The sequence below is a fragment of the Dendrobates tinctorius genome, unplaced genomic scaffold (genome assembly GCF_039654945.1).
Source record: "Dendrobates tinctorius isolate UK_male_01 unplaced genomic scaffold, ASM3965494v1 ptg000020l, whole genome shotgun sequence".
Lineage (NCBI taxonomy): Eukaryota > Metazoa > Chordata > Amphibia > Anura > Dendrobatidae > Dendrobates > Dendrobates tinctorius.
In genome coordinates, this window is record NW_027361688.1 from 13,294,001 (window position 1) to 13,316,404 (window position 22,404).

The following is a 22,404-nucleotide window of genomic DNA, read 5'->3' on the forward strand; positions in this document are numbered from 1 at the left end:
CAGGATCTGTAATGTATGTACAGTTGTGGCCAAAAGTATTGACACCCTTGCAATTCTGTCAGATAATACTCAGTTTCTTCCTGAAAATGATTGCAAACAATGAAAAAACACAAAAAGAATTGTCCTAAAGCCAAATTGGATATAATTCCACACCAAACATAATAAAGAGGGTGGACAAAAGTATTGGCACTGTTCGAAAAATCATGTGATGCTTCTCTAATTTGTGTAATTAACAGCACCTGTAACTTACCTGTGGCACCTAACAGGTGTTGGCAATAACTAAATCACACTTGCAGCCAGTTGCCATGGATTAAAGTTGACTCAACCTCTGTCCTGTGTCCTTGTGTGTACCACATTGAGCATGGAGAAAAGAAAGAAGACCAAAGAACTGTCTGAGGACTTGAGAAACCAAATTGTGAGGAAGCATGAGCAATCTCAAGGCTACAAGTCCATCTCCAAAGACCTGAATGTTCCTGTGTCTACCGTGCACAGTGTCATCAAGAAGCTTAAAGCCCATGGCACTGTGGCTAACCTCCCTAGATGTGGACGGAAAAGAAAAATTGACAAGAGATTTCAACGCAAGATTGTGCAGATGTTGGATAAAGAACCTCGACTAACATCCAAACAAGTTCAAGCTGCCCTGCAGTCCGAGGGTACAACGGTGTCAACCCGTACTATCTGTCTGCGTCTGAATGAAAAGGGACTGTATGGTAGAATACCCAGGAAGACCCCACTTCTTAACGGGAGACATAAACAAGCCAGGCTGGAGTTTGCCAAAACTTACCTGAAAAAGCCTAAAACGTTTTGGAAGAATGTTCTCTGGTCAGATGAGACAAAAGTAGAGCTTTTTAGGCAAAGGCATGAATATAGAGTTTACAGGAGGAAAAAAAACACGGTCCCTACAGTCAAACATGGCGGAGGTTCCCTGATGTTTTGGGGTGGCTTTGCTGCCTCTGGCACTGGACTGCTTGAACGTGTGCATGGCATTATGAAGTCTGAAGACTACCAACAAATTTTGCAGCATAATGTAGGGCCCAGTGTGAGAAAGCTGGGTCTCCCTCAGAGGTCATGGGTCTTCCAGCAGGACAATGACCCAAAACACACTTCAAAAAGCACTAGAAAATGGTTTGAGAGAAAGCACTGGAGACTTCTAAGGTGGCCAGCAATGAGTCCAGACCTGAATCCCATAGAACACCTGTGGAGAGATCTAAAAATGAGTTTGGAGAAGGCACCCTTCAAATATCAGGGACCTGGAGCAGTTTGCCAAAGAAGAATGGTCTAAAATTCCAGCAGAGCATTGTAAGAAACTCATTGATGGTTACCGGAAGCGGTTGGTCGCAGTTATTTTGGCTAAAGGTTGTGCAACCAAGTATTAGGCTGAGGGTGCCAATACTTTTGTCTGGCCCATTTTTGGAGTTTTGTGTGAAATGATCAATGTTTTGCTTTTTGTTTCATTCTCTTTTGTGTTTTTTCATTTAAGACAAATTAAATGAAGATAATAATACCAAAGAATTTGTGTTTGCAATCATTTTCAGGAAGAAATTGAGTATTATCTGACAAAATTGCAGGGGTGTCAATACTTTTGGCCACAACTGTACACAGTGACTGCACCAGCAGAATAGTGAGTGCAGCTCTGGGGTATAATACAGGATGTAACTCAGGATCAGTAATGTAATGTATGTACACAGTGACTGCACCAGGAGAATAGTGAGTGCAGCTCTGGGGTATAATACAGGATGTAACTCAGGATCAGTAATGTAATGTATGTACACAGTGACTGCACCAGGAGAATAGTGAGTGCAGCTCTGGGGTATAATACAGGATGTAACTCTGCTTCGGCCCAAATGTATTTATAAGGTGATTCCACTTTACAGTCATGTTTCCTTATTGGTTGTTACCTTTTTGCAGTGTGTAATTAACCCTTGGGTGTCTTCCTTTCAGACATTGATGAATGCAGCATTAATAATGGCAGCTGTGACTCGGGCTGTATGAACACCCTGGGAAGCTTCGAGTGCTCCTGTCCTCCCGGGAGGAAGCTGCATTGGAATAAGCGGGACTGTATTGGTAAGCTCATTGTCTTCTACGGGTTGGTGTTACACATCGGTTCTTCTCCATCTTCTGGGGCCTTCACCTAAGGTAATCTACTTATATTGTGTCTTAATCAGTGGCGTCTTATTGTTTTCTGTTTTTCCTAGAGACGGCAAAATGCGTCCCCAACTACAAGCTGACCCAGAAAGCTCAGCTAATCTGCAGCAAATCGGCGGGGATCGATAACTGCTTCTTGTCCTGTCCGGCCAACACTCTCTTTGTACCAGGTTTGTATGAGATGAGGTTTCTAATAGGAGGAGCAATGCTGACGTAGTACCGACCATCGCCACCTCTTAGGATCAGTCATCCCTTTGTCTGACTGCTCTAACTGGAAAGAATCCTTCCCATGTTCCATTTCCTGTACATAAAAAATGGGATGAATGTATGTGTTAATTCTCTGTAGTAATCATAACATATATTTAGTTAAAGCAACCTAAATTTTCATTTCAATACACAGTAAGGTCCATATATATTTGGACAGAGACAACATTTTTCTAATTTTGGTTCTAGACATTACCACAATGAATTTTAAACAAAACTATTCAGAGGCAGTTGAAGTTCAGACTTTCAGCTTTCATTTGAGGGTATCCACATTAACATTGGATGAAGGGTTTAGGAGTTTCAGCTCCTTAACATGTGCCACCCTGTTTATAAAGGGACCAAAAGTAATTGGACAATTGACTCCAAGGCTATTTCATGGACAGGTGTGGGCAATCCCTTCGTTAGGTCATTCTCAATTAAGCAGATAAAAGGCCTGGAGTTGATTTGAGGTGTGGTGCTTGCATTTGGAAGGTTTTGCTGTGAAGGAAACAAGCGGTCAAAGGAGCTCTCCATGCAGGTGAAACAAGCCATCCGTAAGCTGCAAAAACAGAAAAAACCCTCCGAGAAATTGCTACAACATTAGGAGTGGCAAAATCTACGCCTTGGCTTGTTCTGACTGTAAGGCAACTAACTTCATCAGGAGCTCTCCCCCACAACACCGTCTGCAATACTCTCTTACAGATGGCCCCTTCTTCATGTCCAGATAGATAAAGTAGGATGTGCTTTTGGTACGAAAGACTTCACTACCTGTAGTAGGGCGGATCAGACTACAGAAGGTTTGTTTGTAGTCTGTAACCATGGAAACGCATAGGAACTGTACAGACAAAAGAAGCAGGAAACTTCTAATTAAAACCTTTGTTACGACTTGTCGGAGTGTCCTTATTATTGCACTAATGGTCTTTTCTTTTCCTAGAGTCTGAGAATAGTTATTCGCTGAGCTGCGGGCTGCCCGTGCAGCAAAGCAAGGCGCTCCTGAAACGCAACGCGACAATACCCACCTGCTCAGGTAGGTCGCCCAGTGATGGAAGCGTTTCATAGGAGGCAGCGTTATTCTACAGTAATATAGATTATTTATGGATTACTTTTTATGTTACCTTTTTACAGAATTTATTATATTTTTTTTCTATGGAGAAGAATTATTTTCTATCTCCTCATTTGTTCTTCTGGTAAACACGTCGCGGTTGGGTGAGATTTATTACTAGTTGGTAGAAACATTTGCAATTGCTCTGAATGTATCAAAATAGATCAGAAAATGACATTATACGAGGTAATTATGTCACGTATTTAAAGAATATATATTTAATGACTTTTAAAAAAAAAAATTCTCAAAATATTATGTAAATATTGTACTATACATGGTGTTATCAGTCATTGTACAGGAGGAGGAGGTGTGCTGTGACATCATCTATTGTGAATGGTGGATCCTGTGTTATCTATTGTATATAGAGGTGTTATCAGTCATTATACAGGGGGAGGAGGTGAGCTGTGACATCACCTATTGTGAATGGTGGATCCTGTGTTATCTACTGTATATAGAGGTGTTATCAGTCATTGTACAGGAGGGGGTGAGCTGTGACATCACCTATTGTGAATGGTGGGGCCTGTGTTATCTAATGTATATAGAGGTGTTATCAGTCATTGTACAGGAGGAGGAGGTGAGCTGTGATATCACCTATAGTGAATGGTGGATCCTGTGTTATCTACTGTATATAGAGGTGTTATCAGTCATTGTACAGGAGGAGGAGGTGAGTTGTGACATCACCTGTTGTAAATGGTGAATCCTGTGTTATGAGTCATTGTCTCTTTAAACAAAAATCTGACGTATTCTGCACTTTGTTAAAATTGCTGACATTTCCCCACCTGCATCCAGATCCGATGGGGCCGCTCATAGCCCAGAAAGCCCGTTTCAAGATTAAAGATGCCAAGTGTCACCTGCGTCCACGGGGTAAAGACAGAACAAGGGACTTTGCAAAGCCGTCAGGGATCGGTATGTTGTGCATTTGGAGAATTATTGCAACACAACATTTAGAGTTGAGAGTCCTCAGTGGTTGATACCTTTTAATGGCTAACTGAAAAGATGGTAACACATTGCGAGCTTTCGAGAGGTGCAGCACAACATCAATTTTACCCATAGCAGGAATAAGCGCTGCTGTCTGTCATCAGGTTGGCTGCTGTGTATTTATGCCCATCGTGTTCCCAGCAAATGTGTCCACCTTCACCTTTTCTTAGATTTAATTTGGGACAGCTATTAATCATGAAACCAAGGCATTATGTGATGTTCCAGTCAAATCCTCAACAGGCTGCAATTCACTTCAAAACCACTAGGTGGCCACAAGTAGACATGTATAGCAGAAATGTTTCCCGACAGAGTATCACAAAATTGTTTTTTAAAAACACGTTAATCTTGCACCTCTAATCTTGGTGTACGCTGAACCAAGAGCAAATGTCTTAGCAATGCTGCTACTCCTCATTTTACAGAGAACTGCCATGTCACGTACGTGAACCTGAAGTGCGACTCTTCAAAGAAAAAAAGAAGAGGTCGCAAGTCCCCATCCAAAGAAGTCTCTCATATCATTGCTGAATTTGAACTGGAGGTGAAGAGGGACGAGGTTTCCGGTAAGCAGAGGTTAATAAGTGCTGAAATAATGCAACTCTCATCATTGTCGCCTGTGAAGAGTAGACTTATTTAAGGGACACTGGCCTGGTCTCACCAGGTGAATACTGAACTGTTGTTCTCTGGTGTCTGCCATTTTGGGCTGGGATAAGACTGATTGTTTTGTTCTTTAGGCTGAGAGCCACATCTGATATATATATATATATACTAGCTGAAGAGCCCGGCGCTGCCCGGGCATAGTAACTAACTGTGGATAGTTATAATTATCCATCCCATAGTCCCGTGCCCATATACCCATCATACATATCCACGATCCCATAGGCCCGTGCCCATATACCCATCATACATATCCTCCATCCCATAGTCCCATGCAAATATACCCATCACACATCCTCCATCCCATAGTCCAGTGCCCATATACCCATCACACATCCTCCATCCCATAGTCCCGTGCCTATATACCTGTCATACATATCCTCCATCCCATAGTCCAGTGCCCACATACCCATCACACATCCTCCATCCCAGTCAACCATTATGACATAATAATGAGCGGCAGGGCTTGCAACCTATGATGACATCAGCGTCGCCATGGCAACCATTGTGACGACATAATCAAGGGATAAAGCGCCTGTGGCGGGCGCGAAACGTACGTCGGGTGTCGTTGCATGGGCCTTCACCTCCTCTGCTCCCCGGTAAGCAGCCTGCCTTTACTTGTTTCCACACTTCGGTCATTTGGACCGCTGGGCGGGTCGTCTCCCGGGTTCTCTCTGGCACAATTGCGCAGTTTTGATATGCTGATACATATGTTATTTACTATGTAAGAATCCTTCCACATGTCATTGATTCATTTATGTTCAGTGTCCATTGGACTTGCACATTGACCCCTCTGAATGGTTTTTTTTTTTTTTTTGGCGCTCTAGACATGTACAACTATGTACAATACACATTTAATTGAGTATGCCATATTTGACTATCTTTTACCATTAGACACATGTCTGTTATGTGCAATGCCCATGGGCTGACTGAACGTTGTGCCATGTAGATTTCGAGCACTGGTATAATTTTATTTACCCTGTCCTTGTCTGTCCTGATTGTTGTATCATTGGGGCTTATCCCCCCTATTTTAGTCAACTTGTATACTTGTCAGCACTTGATGTGAGTGCTAATAAAATTTATACTTTTGCATATATTTTGTATCCGTTACTCCGTTTTCTCCTTTTTAAGATTAGCATATGGAGTGGTAATCCATGCACAAGGCGTTTTTGGACCATGGTCACCGCCTTGTCTCGTTCTCTGATACTGGGCATTATCATATATGTATATCTGACCTCACCAGAATACTGATATTTGTTCATGTGTATAAAGACCGGTATTCTCCCATTTGCTTTTTTTGTAAAGCTCCGCTGCCATAGAAAGCAGCATGTTAAGATTTCATCCAGCTGAAAAGGACTTTTGGGAGGAGCATTGTGAGTAGAGTTCTATTGGCCGCTCTCAGCCAATCAGATTTCCTGAGGGCATCCACAGTGATGCTGATTGGCTAAGACTCCACACAGATGTCCTTTTCAGCTGGATGTCAACAGAATCTATAGCTTCAAATGGCAATGCTTGATGTCAGACACACAGACAAGGTGACATAAATAATGCAACTATTTATATAGATTAATTGTTCTTAGACTCGTGTAATGCCGACTGCGTGCGGAAGAGGATGGAGCTGAAGCTTCAGGCCGCTATTAAAACGTTAAGAAAGTCCATCAACAAGCAGCAGTTTTACATCCAGTTCTCCGGCATAGAATATGAAGTGGCGCAGAAGCCGGCAAAGGGCAGCGAGAACCAGGAGGCCTGCGGAACGGGGCAGGCACTGCGCGATGGAAAATGCGGTGTGTATGGCTATATAACTGTAGTGATGTCATAAAACCTCTATGAAGACCTGTGACGTCATTTATCACAGGAGGCGTTCTGATTTCTGTTTTGTCGTGAAGAATATACAACTTCTATAACTTGGGCACCATTACATGAATGCATCATTATTTTATCAAGGCCCCTTCTGACACCCTATGTAGTCCTGCTCTTCGTGCCCCTCCGCACCTTTCCAGTGCTTCCTACATTAAACAAACAGGACCACGGCATACTTGACAAAAATTATAATTTCTTCTGTTGGAGAATCAGAAGTGTGTGACGCTGTTAAATAAACATTTTCATTTTTTTTTAGACCACTCCCCTTTCATATCCTGTTCCCGCCCCTGAGGAACCATTTGTTTTTGTACCACACCTAAGTGTTCACATAACAACTTAGTATCAGGTGAAAGTTGTGGGAGTGATGCTTTCTAGGAGATTTCTGTGGTGTCCTGGAGAATTGCCAACATTGACTCGGGTCCCCGATGTCGACACGCGTCCCCGGCAGTCTACAACTTTTATAGGAGTCCTCTTTTGCTCAGAAATCTCCTCGACATTCCGGGAGAGAACGCAAAGACAATACTGTAAAGAATGATAGTATAATAATATGCATCCTTTATTTTTTCAGTCCCTTGTGGTGCAGGCACATACTACAATGGAGAGACCAATCACTGTGCCCCCTGTGTGCCGGGGACATACCAAGACCTGGAAGGCCAGCTGGCATGTGAACCTTGTCCCGGTAACGATGGCATGGGCATTCCCGGAGCAAGAAATCTGTCTGAATGTGGAGGTAAGTGATGGCAGGTGCCAGGCCAGCGGAGGTGACTCTGCCACGTTTGGTCAACCTCGTTTAGCATTCTTCTGCTTCTTTTTTAGGACAGTGTGCCTCAGGATACTACTCTGTCGATGGGTTCAAACCATGCAAGCCGTGCCCGATGGGCACTTATCAGCCAGATCCGGGCCGAACACTTTGCTTTCCATGTGGAGGAGGACTGATCACGAAGTATGAAAGCGCAGTGTCTTTCCAGGACTGTGAGACCAAAGGTGGGTGATGTCCTTGGCATTGAGGACACTGTGCCACCCTGTCCCATAGCCCTACCCCTTACCCTGCCATACGGCACCCCTGGCATTCTGGGTATCGATCCTTTAATTTCTTTCTAGTTCATTGCTCTCCCGGACATTTCTACAATTCCACCACCCACAGATGTATCAGATGCCCGATCGGAACGTATCAGCCGGAGTTTGGGCAGAATTTCTGTATAACCTGCCCAGGAAATACCAGCACCGACTTTGATGGCTCTACGAATGTGACGCATTGCAAAAGTAAGTCGTATTGTCTGGCGATGTCAGGAGGCTTCTCCGAGTCTCTGCTGGGTCCAACATACTGGATTTATCATTATTCCAAGACCACCGTCCCCCCAGTATTGGACTAGGCCTTACTGACTGGTCTCATAAAAGTGAATAAAGCTCGTGTTTTTCTTCCCAGACCAGCACTGCGGAGGGGAATTAGGAGATTACACAGGTTATATCGAGTCTCCCAACTACCCTGGAAATTATCCCGCCCAAGTGGAGTGTATCTGGAACATAAACCCCCCTCCAAAAAGAAGAATATTGATCGTGGTCCCAGAGATCTTTCTACCAATTGAAGATGAGTGCGGGGACGTGTTAGTCATGAGAAAAAGCGGTGATTGATTATTATTCTTTATTTAGCCTTGGACCATATGGGACTCCATTATTCATAGCCTACTGTAATCCAATCTGGGGGGAGGGAAGTGGTGCCAGGAGACGGACTGCCACTGTTCTGATTGGAGCCCACCCAGCATTATAGTGCTAGAGAACTAGCATCCTGGAGGAGACCTCCCTGAATAGTTGGGAGACGTTTTGCTCATATATCACTGATGTGGTATGACGTCACATGGCGCCCCGATGTAAAAATGCACATTCAGGGGGAAGAGAACGCAGAAAAGCCCTATAGAGTCTGAATTGTCGGTAGTTGCTATTTTCCATACTATCAGCCTCTTTATATAAGGAGAAGGAGAACTTAAGCATGTTAGGACACACATAATACGTAGTGGGTACGCGTTCTGTCTGAGCACTGTGCAGGGGGCACATCCTGTGTCTGAGCACTGTGCAGGGGGCACATCCTGTGTCTGAGCACTGTGCAGGGGGCACATCCTGTGTCTGAGCACTGTGCAGGGGGCACATCCTGTGTCTGAGCACTGTGCAGGGGGCACATCCTGTGTCTGAGCAATGTGCAGGGGGCACTTGTTGGGTCTGAGCAATGTGCAGGGGGCACTTGTTGGGTCTGAGCAATGTGCAGGGGGCACTTGTTGGGTCTGAGCAATGTGCAGGGGGCACTTGTTGGGTCTGAGCACTGTGCAGGGGGCACATCCTGTGTCTGAGCACTGTGCAGGGGGCACATCCTGTGTCTGAGCAATGTGCAGGGGGCACTTGTTGGGTCTGAGCAATGTGCAGGGGGCACTTGTTGGGTCTGAGCAATGTGCAGGGGGCACTTGTTGGGTCTGAGCAATGTGCAGGGGGCACTTGTTGGGTCTGAGCAATGTGCAGGGGGCACATCCTGGGTCTGAGCACTGTGCAGGGGGCACATCCTGTGTCTGAGCACTGTGCAGGGGGCACATCCTGTGTCTGAGCACTGTGCAGGGGGCACATCCTGTGTCTGAGCACTGTGCAGGGGGCACATCCTGTGTCTGAGCACTGTGCAGGGGGCACATCCTGTGTCTGAGCACTGTGCAGGGGGCACATCCTGTGTCTGAGCAATGTGCAGGGGGCACTTGTTGGGTCTGAGCAATGTGCAGGGGGCACTTGTTGGGTCTGAGCACTGTGCAGGGGGCACATCCTGTGTCTGAGCAATGTGCAGGGGGCACTTGTTGGGTCTGAGCAATGTGCAGGGGGCACTTGTTGGGTCTGAGCAATGTGCAGGGGGCACTTGTTGGGTCTGAGCAATGTGCAGGGGGCACTTGTTGGGTCTGAGCAATGTGCAGGGGGCACTTGTTGGGTCTGAGCAATGTGCAGGGGGCACTTGTTGGGTCTGAGCAATGTGCAGGGGGCACTTGTTGGGTCTGAGCACTGTGCAGGGGGCACATCCTGTGTCTGAGCACTGTGCAGGGGGCACATCCTGTGTCTGAGCACTGTGCAGGGGGCACATCCTGTGTCTGAGCACTGTGCAGGGGGCACATCCTGTGTCTGAGCACTGTGCAGGGGGCACATCCTGTGTCTGAGCACTGTGCAGGGGGCACATCCTGTGTCTGAGCAATGTGCAGGGGGCACTTGTTGGGTCTGAGCAATGTGCAGGGGGCACTTGTTGGGTCTGAGCAGTGTGCAGGGGGCACTTGTTGGGTCTGAGCAATGTGCAGGGGGCACTTGTTGGGTCTGAGCACTGTGCAGGGGGCACATCCTGTGTCTGAGCACTGTGCAGGGGGCACATCCTGTGTCTGAGCAATGTGCAGGGGGCACTTGTTGGGTCTGAGCAATGTGCAGGGGGCACTTGTTGGGTCTGAGCAATGTGCAGGGGGCACTTGTTGGGTCTGAGCAATGTGCAGGGGGCACTTGTTGGGTCTGAGCAATGTGCAGGGGGCACTTGTTGGGTCTGAGCAATGTGCAGGGGGCACTTGTTGGGTCTGAGCACTGTGCAGGGGGCACTTGTTGGGTCTGAGCACTGTGCAGGGGGCACATCCTGTGTCTGAGCAATGTGCAGGGGGCACATGTTGTGTCTGAGCAATGTGCAGGGGGCACATCCTGTGTCTGAGCAATGTGCAGGGGGCACATGTTGGGTCTGAGCACTGTGCAGGGGGCATATGTTGTGTCTGAGCACTGTGCAGGGGGCACATCCTGTGTCTGAGCACTGTGCAGGGGGCACATCCTGTGTCTGAGCACTGTGCAGGGGGCACATCCTGTGTCTGAGCACTGTGCAGGGGGCACATCCTGTGTCTGAGCACTGTGCAGGGGGCACATCCTGTGTCTGAGCACTGTGCAGGGGGCACATGTTGTGTCTGAGCACTGTGCAGGGGGCACATGTTGTGTCTGAGCAATGTGCAGGGGGCACATGTTGTGTCTGAGCAATGTGCAGGGGGCACATGTTGTGTCTGAGCAATGTGCAGGGGGCACATGTTGTGTCTGAGCAATGTGCAGGGGGCACATGTTGTGTCTGAGCAATGTGCAGGGGGCACATGTTGTGTCTGAGCAATGTGCAGGGGGCACATCCTGTGTCTGAGCACTGTGCAGGGGGCACATCCTGTGTCTGAGCAATGTGCAGGGGGCACTTGTTGGGTCTGAGCAATGTGCAGGGGGCACTTGTTGGGTCTGAGCAATGTGCAGGGGGGCACTTGTTGGGTCTGAGCACTGTGCAGGGGGCACATCCTGGGTCTGAGCACTGTGCAGGGGGCACATCCTGTGTCTGAGCACTGTGCAGGGGGCACATCCTGTGTCTGAGCACTGTGCAGGGGGCACATCCTGTGTCTGAGCACTGTGCAGGGGGCACATCCTGTGTCTGAGCACTGTGCAGGGGGCACATGTTGTGTCTGAGCACTGTGCAGGGGGCACATGTTGTGTCTGAGCACTGTGCAGGGGGCACATGTTGTGTCTGAGCACTGTGCAGGGGGCACATCCTGTGTCTGAGCACTGTGCAGGGGGCACATCCTGTGTCTGAGCACTGTGCAGGGGGCACATGTTGTGTCTGAGCACTGTGCAGGGGGCACATGTTGTGTCTGAGCACTGTGCAGGGGGCACATGTTGTGTCTGAGCACTGTGCAGGGGGCACATCCTGTGTCTGAGCACTGTGCAGGGGGCACATCCTGTGTCTGAGCACTGTGCAGGGGGCACATCCTGTGTCTGAGCACTGTGCAGGGGGCACATCCTGTGTCTGAGCACTGTGCAGGGGGCACATCCTGTGTCTGAGCACTGTGCAGGGGGCACATGTTGTGTCTGAGCACTGTGCAGGGGGCACATGTTGTGTCTGAGCACTGTGCAGGGGGCACTTGTTGGGTCTGAGCACTGTGCAGGGGGCACTTGTTGGGTCTGAGCAATGTGCAGGGGGGCACATGTTGGGTCTGAGCACTGTGCAGGGGGAACTTGTTGTGTCTGAGCACTGTGCAGGGGGCACTTGTTGTGTCTGAGCAATGTGCAGGGGGCACATGTTGGGTCTGAGCACTGTGCAGGGGGCACATGTTGGGTCTGAGCACTGTGCAGGGGGCACTTGTTGGGTCTGAGCACTGTGCAGGGGGCACTTGTTGGGTCTGAGCAATGTGCAGGGGGCACATGTTGGGTCTGAGCACTGTGCAGGGGGCACATGTTGGGTCTGAGCACTGTGCAGGGGGCACATGTTGGGTCTGAGCAATGTGCAGGGGGCACTTGTTGGGTCTGAGCAATGTGCAGGGGGCACTTGTTGGGTCTGAGACAAGTAAAGAATTGTATAAATCTTGTTGTCATAAGCCTCATGGCCTTTAGATGGCACTCTGCGCCCTGGCAATGATTACTATTAGTCGCTACCGTACCACTGAACACAAGCTGACTGCTGATACCAGACAGAAACGAGTCCTGTGATTTGCAGTGGATGCCATTGAACCAACAGATCTCTTTTTTCCTTCCAGCTTCTCCATCATCCATCACCACCTACGAGACATGCCAGACGTACGAGCGACCCATAGCGTTCACATCGCGGTCACGCAAGCTATGGATCCAGTTCAAGTCAAATGAAGGGAACAGCGGGAAAGGATTCCAAGTGCCTTACGTCACATATGACGGTACGGCCTGTATACGTCTGTCACATATTAGTGACTTGTGGGCAGCGGGGCCACCACCATTTATAACTCTGATCAGTCATCTGGGTGGCCCTTAACATACATAATGGGATGTCACCTCATTAAATAATTTATAAGAAGTTTCCACACAATGGTACCTTGTAAAAAACCATCTCAAATTATGAGAGACAAAAAACATAGAAACACCATATAGTGATATATTCATTGGAAGGCTATTAAATTGATGAAGCATTGCGAAACACGAGTCGGGGCATGAGGGACGCTATGGGAAGCACCTTTTATACATTGGTAGGTTGTAGTGACTTTTAGTCACACTTGCCCAATATTTATATTCTATAGCTTACAATTATGCACTGTGAAATATCCGTTAGATGAGATGCTCCGTTTTTGTTGCATATTTTAGACAATTAGTATTGGACATGGAGCAAGTGAAATTTTATATATCACTTCTGGTGCTCACACTGCATATTGATTTAATAGCCCTCCAATGAATATATCACTATATGGTGTTTCTATGTTTATTGTCTCTCATAATTTATCCAGCACCTTCTCTTTTTAACGTTGTGATATTGATAATTAAATAAAGATGGTTTTTTACAAGGTACCTTTGCGTGGAAACTTCTTATAAATTATTTAATGAGGTGACCACAAAAGAGGTTATTGTTATGTTGTGGTACTATATTCAGTAATATATATTAATAGCTGGTTTGGGCATTTTTTTGTGAATATAATGGGATTTTGTAGTGCCCCATCTGAATGGCGAGGAGATCCTGTGACCACTGCTCCATTCAGACGAGGCCATGCAGAGTCACATTCTCAGGAGATCCTGTGACCACTGCTCCATTCAGATGAGGCCGTACAGAGTCTCATTCTCAGGAGATCCTGTGACCACTGCTCCATTCAGATGAGGCCGTACAGAGTCTCATTCTCAGGAGATCCTGTGACCACTGCTCCATTCAGATGAGGCCGTACAGAGTCTCATTCTCAGGAGATCCTGTGACCACTGCTCCATTCAGATGAGGCCGTACAGAGTCTCATTCTCAGGAGATCTTGTGACCACTGCTCCATTCAGATGAGGCCGTACAGAGTCTCATTCTCAGGAGATCCTGTGACCACTGCTCCATTCAGACGAGGCCGTGCAGAGTCACATTCTCAGGAGATCCTGTGACCACTGCTCCATTCAGATGAGGCCGTACAGAGTCTCATTCTCAGGAGATCCTGTGACCACTGCTCCATTCAGATGAGGCCGTACAGAGTCTCATTCTCAGGAGATCCTGTGACCACTGCTCCATTCAGATGAGGCCGTACAGAGTCTCATTCTCAGGAGATCCTGTGACCACTGCTCCATTCAGATGAGGCCGTACAGAGTCTCATTCTCAGGAGATCCTGTGACCACTGCTCCATTCAGATGAGGCCGTACAGAGTCTCATTCTCCGGATCATGGGGGTCCCAGTGATCGGACCCTCATCAATTAGTAAGTAACCTCGTATCCTATAGCTAGAGATAACCGCTTCCAGTCTAAGTGAAGCCCCTTTAAGTTTCACGCCGGTGCTGAGAACTGTGTTTTCCAGATTAAAAAGCAATCGCTCTGACGATTTAGATCCCCCCCCGGGGTAGAGAAGTGAATGTGGAACTTGGCATCATTAATGTCCCCATTACTGATAGATGGTCCCAATTTTCGGATCCAATCCAAATGATAAACTGCATCTAATTACTACTGTTCCATCTGCTTTTAATTTCACAGAGGATTACCAACAATTAATAGAAGATATTGTCCGTGATGGAAGATTATACGCTTCAGAAAACCATCAAGAGATTTTAAAAGTACGTAATCAGAAATTTAAAAAAAAATTGTGTTGCAGGTGGTAGAGCTCTTACCCACTGAGTCAGATTGCAAGGTTTCCCATAAAAGTCTATTCATAGTCCCTACCCTCCTGCCTTGTTCTAAATTTAAATGACCATTTCCCGATTTCCGCTCCACTCACGTTTCTTCCCCGATCCTGAATCTTGAGACTTCTCGTAATCTTATCTTCCAAATCTCAACAATGGTCGGGATCAAGTATAACAGAGATGCACTTTTTTTTTCTGCTGATGAAGAGCCCCTTTAAGTTTTCCTCTAAGCCAATCTCCCTGTAAGCCAGTTTCATCTTTTCATAGTGGTTCAGGTTACAACCCCTAAAAATTGTTTTTTGTGCAATCCCAAACCCTCTCCCTTGTAACTAAGCCCCTCCCCACTGATGATGACCCCTTCCCCCACCCATACACAGATCTGTGATTTTCTGTCCTTTCACTTTCTGTTTTCAACTCCGCAGGACAAGAAGTTGATCAAGGCTCTCTTCGATGTCTTGGCGCATCCCCAAAATTATTTCAAGTACACAGCACAGGAATCTAAAGAGATGTTTCCAAGATCTTTTATTAAACTACTCCGCTCAAAAGTTTCCAGATTTTTACGGCCTTACAAATAACTTTGTTTTTTAATTTTTTTTCATTTGGTTTTTATCCATACTCTTCTTTGCAGAAGTCACTGCTCCAGATAAGACTTATATTGTCCTCTTCATTTTCCCATTCATTCGAAAGATTAAAAAAGGGCTTTTTTTTTTTAAATGATTTTAAGGACGCCACTCTGACTAATCCTCTTTTTTTTTTTTTTTTTTTTAGCTTTTTTTTTTTTATGTAGCCGGGGGGAAGGTACAAAAATCCTCCAAATCCGTTCTCATACCACAACCTTGTATCCAGAACCCTGCAATATCACATTTTTCTCAAAAAAAAAGTAGACAAGCTGCTGTGTACAGTGATACAAAACCTTTCCATAGACCACTTTGGATTGTCCCTGAAGTCGGGTGGCTCAGTGAGCAAGTTCAGTCCTTTGCCTAGAAATGTGAACCCTTCTCACAGCATTTATTCACCTTCTTTATTTTTGAGGGGTCTTTTTGGGATCATGTTTTTGAATTTGGTGGGCATCCATAGTCTAGGAGACATGATTTGTCCTCACCACCATCTTCCTTTCCATATGATAATCATCAGTGCCACTGGACGCAGCCATTTAAACATTTTTGTCCCCCCCCCATTTGCACTGATTCAAGATATTCTCCCCACAACTCGCATATGGTGATCGCGCCAATACACACGGGACGTAGCATGAAAGGTTCTTGGATGGCACAGTAGCACCTCATGGACTTCACCAGGGGTCTTCACAAAGTGGCACTTCATGGACTTCATCAGGGGTCTTCATTAAGTTTCACCTCCTGGACTTCATCAGGGGTCTTCACAAAGTGGCACTTCATGGACTTCATCAGAGGTCTTCACAAAGTTTCACCTCATGGACTTCATCAGGGGTCTTCACAAAGTGGCACTTCAAGGACTTCATCAGAGGTCTTCACAAAGTTTCACCTCGTGGACTTCATCAGGGGTCTTCACAAAGTGGCACTTCATGGACTTCATCAGAGGTCTTCACAAAGTTTCACCTCATGGACTTCATCAGGGGTCTTCACAAAGTGGCACTTCAAGGACTTCATCAGAGGTCTTCACAAAGTTTCACCTCGTGGACTTCATCAGGGGTCTTCACAAAGTGGCACTTCATGGACTTCATCAGGTGTCTTCACAAAGTTTCACCTCATGGACTTCATCAGGGGTCTTCACAAAGTGGCAACTCATGGACTTCATCAGGGGTCTTCACAGAGTTTGGCTTACATCATCTCTGTGTCGGCTTCAGAACTTTTTTTTCACTTCAAGTCACAAGAAGTTGGCGCATTCTTGTTTCTCCAGTTGCTTTAAGAAACTACCTGCAAACGAGTATTATGGCGAGAGCGTGAAGTGTGTAGTATAATTAATATTTTAAATTGCACTTGAATTTTGTAAGTAATGTTGGGGGGGAGAACATTTTTTGTTTCTTTTATTTTGTTTTTGTATTTTTTTACTCTTTTTTTTTTTTTTATTTTCAGATCGTAGGATTCTAATCTAAAACCAAAAATATAATGGCTGTATAGTGTTTGTTTTTTTTTCATACAGCCCTTGATCAGTCCTTGGTGAGGCAGACTGTGGCACACTACATTTCCTTGGGTCATAGCCTGCCTATTTTCTCTCAAGGTGAGAGATTTTTTTTCAGCAATGCCGAATTTAGTATAATATAGGGATTCCAAAAATGTGGCCCCACTGGAATTACTGAAGTTATAGCCCCAGACAAGCATAGGTGAATGTGATGATTGATTAGTAGATGTCGATATACTGGTGGGACATGGTCTTCTCGTCTACCATCATTTTTGGTGGTAAAATTTGCTATGAGATTAATTTATTTTACAATAAAGCTTTTATATTGCAGTTCTGTATCATAAATACTTTTTATAAGGTAATAGATTGATAGTCCTAGGGCAGAAACCCCTCTAAACCTTCTCACCATACTTGGACAACTACAGCTTCCTTGATGTTTGACCACCATTTTATTTCTGAAGAGCAACAATTTCCTTTGCTCCATCTTGAGATGATTGGGGTCCTACTATGTGATTCTAGAGCATGTACAGCTTCACTTTTGATCGGCATGCCATTTTGCGTTCATGCAGCTTTACCTTGAGATATCCATTGGAAAGGTAAAGACCTTACAAGCCCATTCATTCCAATGGGAACTTGGATACTTGAAGATCCATAAACCTCTTGGTAAAGTTGATTGAAGACTAGGAGGCACAGCTCTGTTTGTCACCATCCTTGGAACCTCAACAATAACTTATCCTGATACAGTATGTCTCGTTGACTTGACAAGATATGCACATACCCATCATTGCCATCTCCACTGCACACCGATGGACTCGTTTTCCATATTTGGCTTACTACAGTTTTTATGGTTGGTTTCCCTTAGTATGTTTTGCAAGTTGTGGTACTTTTAAGTTCCCTAGCTGCCCTTTGTTTCATGTTGGGGTGAAAAAGTTCTATTTGCTCTACTATTGGCTGCCTCTCCATGATACACATGGGTGGGGAAGGTCAAAGTCTTTGGTTGTGGGTCAATGCCTTGGCTGTAGGTCTATATTGTAGGTCAAGGTCTTGGTTGAACTTAAAGGTCTTGTTTGTAGGTCAGTGTCTTGGTAGAGGACTTGGTTGAGGCCAATGGTTTGTAGGTTGAGGTGTTTTGTGTACGCCAAGGTCATTGATGCAGGTATATGTGTTGGTCATTGTCTTGGTTTTAGGCCAAGGTCATGATGGAGGACTTAGTGGAAGTCAAGGCCTTGATGGTGCTCAACATCTTGGTGTAGCTCAACGTCTTGGTGAAGGAATGGGGGGAGGTCAAGGGCTTTTAGGTCAAGGTCTTTATGCTAAGGTCATTGATGCAGGTCAAGGGGTTCCTGTAGGTCAACGTCCTAGTGAAGATCAAGGTCTTTTCTGTAGGCCAAGGTAATTGATGCAGGTCAAGGCCTTTGCTGTTTGGTCACAGTTTGTTGTATGTCAAGGTCTTTGGTGTGAGGCGAGATCTCGGTGTAGGTCATGGTCTTGGCGCTTGTTTTACCCACTTTGCAGCTAGGGCTTAAGAACATTGTGCAAGAATTCTTGCAACTTTAGGACTAAAATAAGAGAGGAATGTTAAGGACCAAAAAATATTGCAAGTCATATGCTCCATAAATACTAAAAGGAAGGCCCAAAAGCGAGAATGGGCACAAAATGGAGCTGAAGACCAAGTAGACCATGTCTACAGAGAATAGTTGAGTAGACTTTATAATTCTCCAAAGCATGCTTTTCTCTTTCTTTGACAATTAAGGGAGCAAAGTGGTAGGTCTACTCCATCGGGCATTTTCAGTTAACGTACTGGATATTCTTGCAATATGTGCTATCTACAAATGGGGATTTCAAGAGGTTAAAGGTAACTTGACCAAAAGGTTGGCTTGTTCTTAGTTGATAAGACTCACTCAATTTATAGAAGGTTAAGAGCTATTGACTACAGTGAAAATGTCAGACTGGCCTTGTCTTACTAAAGCAAAATCAGTGATTTCTCAGGAACAGGCAAGTAAAATGTATGCAGAAACGGTCCAGTGATCATAGGAGGTTGCACCTGCTATACAATACACTGACTCTCCCTGCTACACAAAATTGTTTTGGGTCCTTCACACTTTGACAAGTAACTCTCAAGTAAAATCAGAGGGGTAAGGAAATTTAGAAAGAAGAATCTATCTGGGAGGTGTGGTTGGATAAGGCATGGTGAATGAAGAATTTATAAAGGGGGGTTTCTAAGAAAACGCACTGATGGCCTTTCTCTTGGCTAAAGGTACCCATATACATAAAAGACGGCCAAACTTGCCAACCGTAGCTGGACTCACCAACTGTGATTGAAACGACTTTCCCATAAAGATATTGATGAGTGAAAGTTTCAACGTTCCCGAAGCTTTTGTTTTCAGGACCAAAAACCCAACGGCAAAGGTGTTTTACCCTTCTGCCGAATGAGAACCCATCAGCCAAGCGGGAGACAGTAGAAATAGCTGTCGGATGAATGACCATTTCTCTGACAGCTATTGAACCACATATGCCAATTGTCCCAAATTTACTGAGGCTCTTCCAAAATTTTGGAAACAATCCCAAGTTTGCATAGTCCTGGGCCAAAAAAAAAATGGGGTTTACACAAATGCATGATTCTGATTGGGATTGGGGGAAGACCTTGGTAATCAGTGGAGGCTTGACTCTTTTGGACCCCAGCAATCGGCCAAGCAAAGGAGCCACAAGTCTCATGGAGCATCATGACCACTTCAGTGGGTGTCCTGAGGATCAGTCCCAACTAAACGTAGATTGATGACTTGTTCTAAGCTAAGGATAGGCCATTGGTGAGTTAGCCTGGGACCCTCTTTAATATCTATGGATATGCAATTGCCGTGAAGCTCATGGCAAACGACAAAATGCTCTAAGCCAATGACTGTTCAAAATAAACATTAAATCGAAAATGTAATTGTAACCCTTGGAGCACTTGAAGCCAGAATGGGACTGGGGTAGATGTAGTTTAAGTTGTGTTAATCCGAGCAGGACTTTGTCTGGGACTGGTAAACATTATACCGGATCAGCACAATCTGGCACATGAGGTTTTTATGTTTTTTTTCTCTGAATATTTTTACTTTTGTTTCTATTCAGTGTCATCTCATGTTTTGTTTTTTTTTTGCCTCTATTTTCCTCAGCATGAAATAAACCCCTTCTAAAAAATAAAAACGAAAAAAAAAATGTACAGGAAATTATAAAAAAAAACCCAACCTTTTCTTTGATGCCTGAGCATACCGTTACAATGTAGTGTGTATTTTATTTATTCTGCCTTTAGCTTAGCATTTTATTGGTGGATTCATTTTTACGAGAAAAAAAAGCAAAGATGTTTTTCTAATTTTTTTTTTTTAAAAAGATTTAATTGCAGATATTAATGGAAACTTCACCCGTGTCCTTTACCTGGCTCACATTTTGTGGGCTGGGCTTAAAAAACAAACAAACAAAAAACTCTGAATTTATTACTGGGTGCCCATTGTCACTGTACTTTTTTTTTTTTTATTACTACTTTTTTACTTCTACTACTTGTGCAAAATCGCGACCTCCATTATGTCTTTTAGGACAGAGTCATGTATCTTTATGGTTACAGAGTTACAGACTACCAGCCAAAAACCTAAAGGGGTTGCTTAAAGTTTGGAAATTATTCTCTACTCATAAGATAGGGGATAAGCTTCTTGATTTCTGCGGGGTTTAAGCCGACTGATATTGAGAAAAGGGTTTCAAGGAACCTTGCACAAGTCGAGCTTACGCATATCGGATCCATTTATTCCCTATGCAACTGCCAGAGATTGTCCTTTCTCCAGATCGGTTGGGATCCCACCGGTCAGACCTCCTAAAAATGGAACGTCAGGGGATAACTTTCCAACTTTGGACAATCCCTTTAAGTCCCTGACTCGACATACTGACGCTGTCTTTGGAAACAGCCATGTTTTTCTTACCCTTTAAGACTAAGGTCTTTCCCATCCATTAAAATCTACATTTCCCATCATCTCGTTTTTAAGGGGAGATGCGACTTATCCAAACCTAATAAAAATCCCGTTAAAATGTAAATTCTAAAATGGAAAAAGTATTTCAATTAATTGAATCTCTAAATTTGAAAAAAAGTGAAAAATTTAAAAAAAAAAAAAAAAAAAAAATTTTTCTACTTTTGCCATTTTTTTTTTGTTCCTAAAAGTGAATTCACCGATCCCGAACTGTCTTGTAATATACATCCATAAAGTGTACATATGTTGTCTTAGTTGTAATATTTAAACCTTTGATATCCCTGGAAAAAAAAAAAGGTCAAATTTATATGTAAAACATCCTACTTCTTGCTTTCGGCTTATAACGAAATCTCTGTATTATACTCGTAGACAAAACGCCAGTCTCGTTGTACCATAAACAAGTTTGCATCTAAATTGCCAAGAATGTAATAAAAAAATGACTTTAATTTTACAGACGGTTCCCGTGTCCTGAGGTTTTGTACGTGGAGCGTGTGCACTGAATGGCGACGTTATAAGTCATGCGAAAATAGATGGAATTTAAAGGGGTCATCCATAGGTGAGAGCAGGACTCATTACTATGGGTTTTCTTGACTATTAACTTTTAAAAAAAAAACAAGTTTCTTTTTTTATTATCTCCACTACTAAAAACTGTTGTTTTTTTTTTAAATTAAAAATAAAATACAAAACAGTCCTACTTGATGCCCTTTACTTTTTGGAACCACTGTGTGTCTCAGTGGAGAGATGAGCGTGAATTTGCCTCTCTCTGGTGACTTCTATGGGAGCCCGACAAGTGCAATCATCTGTATCCAGAGCTCCCATAGAAGTCACCAGAGAGAATTACATGTGTGACCACCTCAGCCCTGACGGTGACAACGCCATCATGTGTAAGATGAGAATACCTCTATAATGGCCACTGAACAGTCTTCTGATAATCGTTCCGGTTCTGTACATGTTGTTTTCCATTGACGTCAGTGGGAGACAAACGCCATGAATAGAGCATGTGGGGATTTATAGAAAGAAACGTTGGGTATAAAGAGTTGTCCACTACTTTTATAATGATCACATATCCTTAGGATAGGTCGCCATTATAATATTGGGGGAGGGTGGAGCACCTGCCATAATATCATTACCATATCATTGTACTATGGCCTCCATAGTGGGCAATGGCCAATAAGAGATGATCCTAATAGAGAGAACTGTAAAGTCAGGAGACACGACCTGTTCCCGGCCTCCTGAATAATGAAAACCTTTAGGAATCGCCAGTTTCCGGGAAGTTTCAGGCAAGATCGGGGGCGGATGGGATTTGCTGACTCTTCCATGAGTCCGGATCGTCTCTTCTTCTTCTGGCCCTGGTGCGATGGCTGCCCGTGAGCCCCCTACAGCTACGCCTCCAGCCCCCACTATATCACAAGGAGACACGTGACAGAGTAGTAATATTACAGGAGGGGAGGACAGTTTATTATACCGAGCGGTTACATTAGATATAATACAGTGTGAGGATTACAGGAAAAACACAATCTCCAAAATGATAGAAAACCAGAAATATCACAGAAGTGACAACACGGGACATAACGACAACCCTTGTCCTGTGAGACAGAAAGGTGGAATAAGGGTAAGTGCACACGGAGTTTTTTGGATCTGCGGATTTTGTAGTAAAATCGGATTTTGTAGTAAAAAAAATCTGCGCATTTGCCTGCGGTTTTACACCTCATAATGGATGAGGTGTGAA

At 44.7% G+C, this 22,404-nt stretch overlaps 1 protein-coding gene across 6 annotated transcripts in view; it reads left to right on the forward strand.

Moving 5' to 3' along the window:
* The window catches only part of SCUBE1 (signal peptide, CUB domain and EGF like domain containing 1), a 266,698-nt gene extending 245,572 nt beyond the window's left edge, over nucleotides 1-21,126 (forward strand). For all 6 annotated transcript variants that reach the window (XM_073567715.1, XM_073567716.1, XM_073567713.1 and 3 more), the window contains 13 exons: nucleotides 1,942-2,064; nucleotides 2,196-2,315; nucleotides 3,323-3,415; nucleotides 4,280-4,396; nucleotides 4,888-5,025; nucleotides 6,700-6,903; nucleotides 7,548-7,709; nucleotides 7,796-7,963; nucleotides 8,081-8,242; nucleotides 8,406-8,603; nucleotides 12,526-12,678; nucleotides 14,441-14,520; nucleotides 15,009-21,126. In XM_073567715.1, coding sequence (XP_073423816.1) covers nucleotides 1,942-2,064; nucleotides 2,196-2,315; nucleotides 3,323-3,415; nucleotides 4,280-4,396; nucleotides 4,888-5,025; nucleotides 6,700-6,903; nucleotides 7,548-7,709; nucleotides 7,796-7,963; nucleotides 8,081-8,242; nucleotides 8,406-8,603; nucleotides 12,526-12,678; nucleotides 14,441-14,520; nucleotides 15,009-15,161 — 1,871 coding nt within the window. In that variant the 3' untranslated portion in view covers nucleotides 15,162-21,126. The remainder of the gene's footprint in view (nucleotides 1-1,941; nucleotides 2,065-2,195; nucleotides 2,316-3,322; nucleotides 3,416-4,279; nucleotides 4,397-4,887; nucleotides 5,026-6,699; nucleotides 6,904-7,547; nucleotides 7,710-7,795; nucleotides 7,964-8,080; nucleotides 8,243-8,405; nucleotides 8,604-12,525; nucleotides 12,679-14,440; nucleotides 14,521-15,008) is intronic.
* The last annotated feature ends 1,278 nt before the right edge of the window (nucleotides 21,127-22,404 follow it).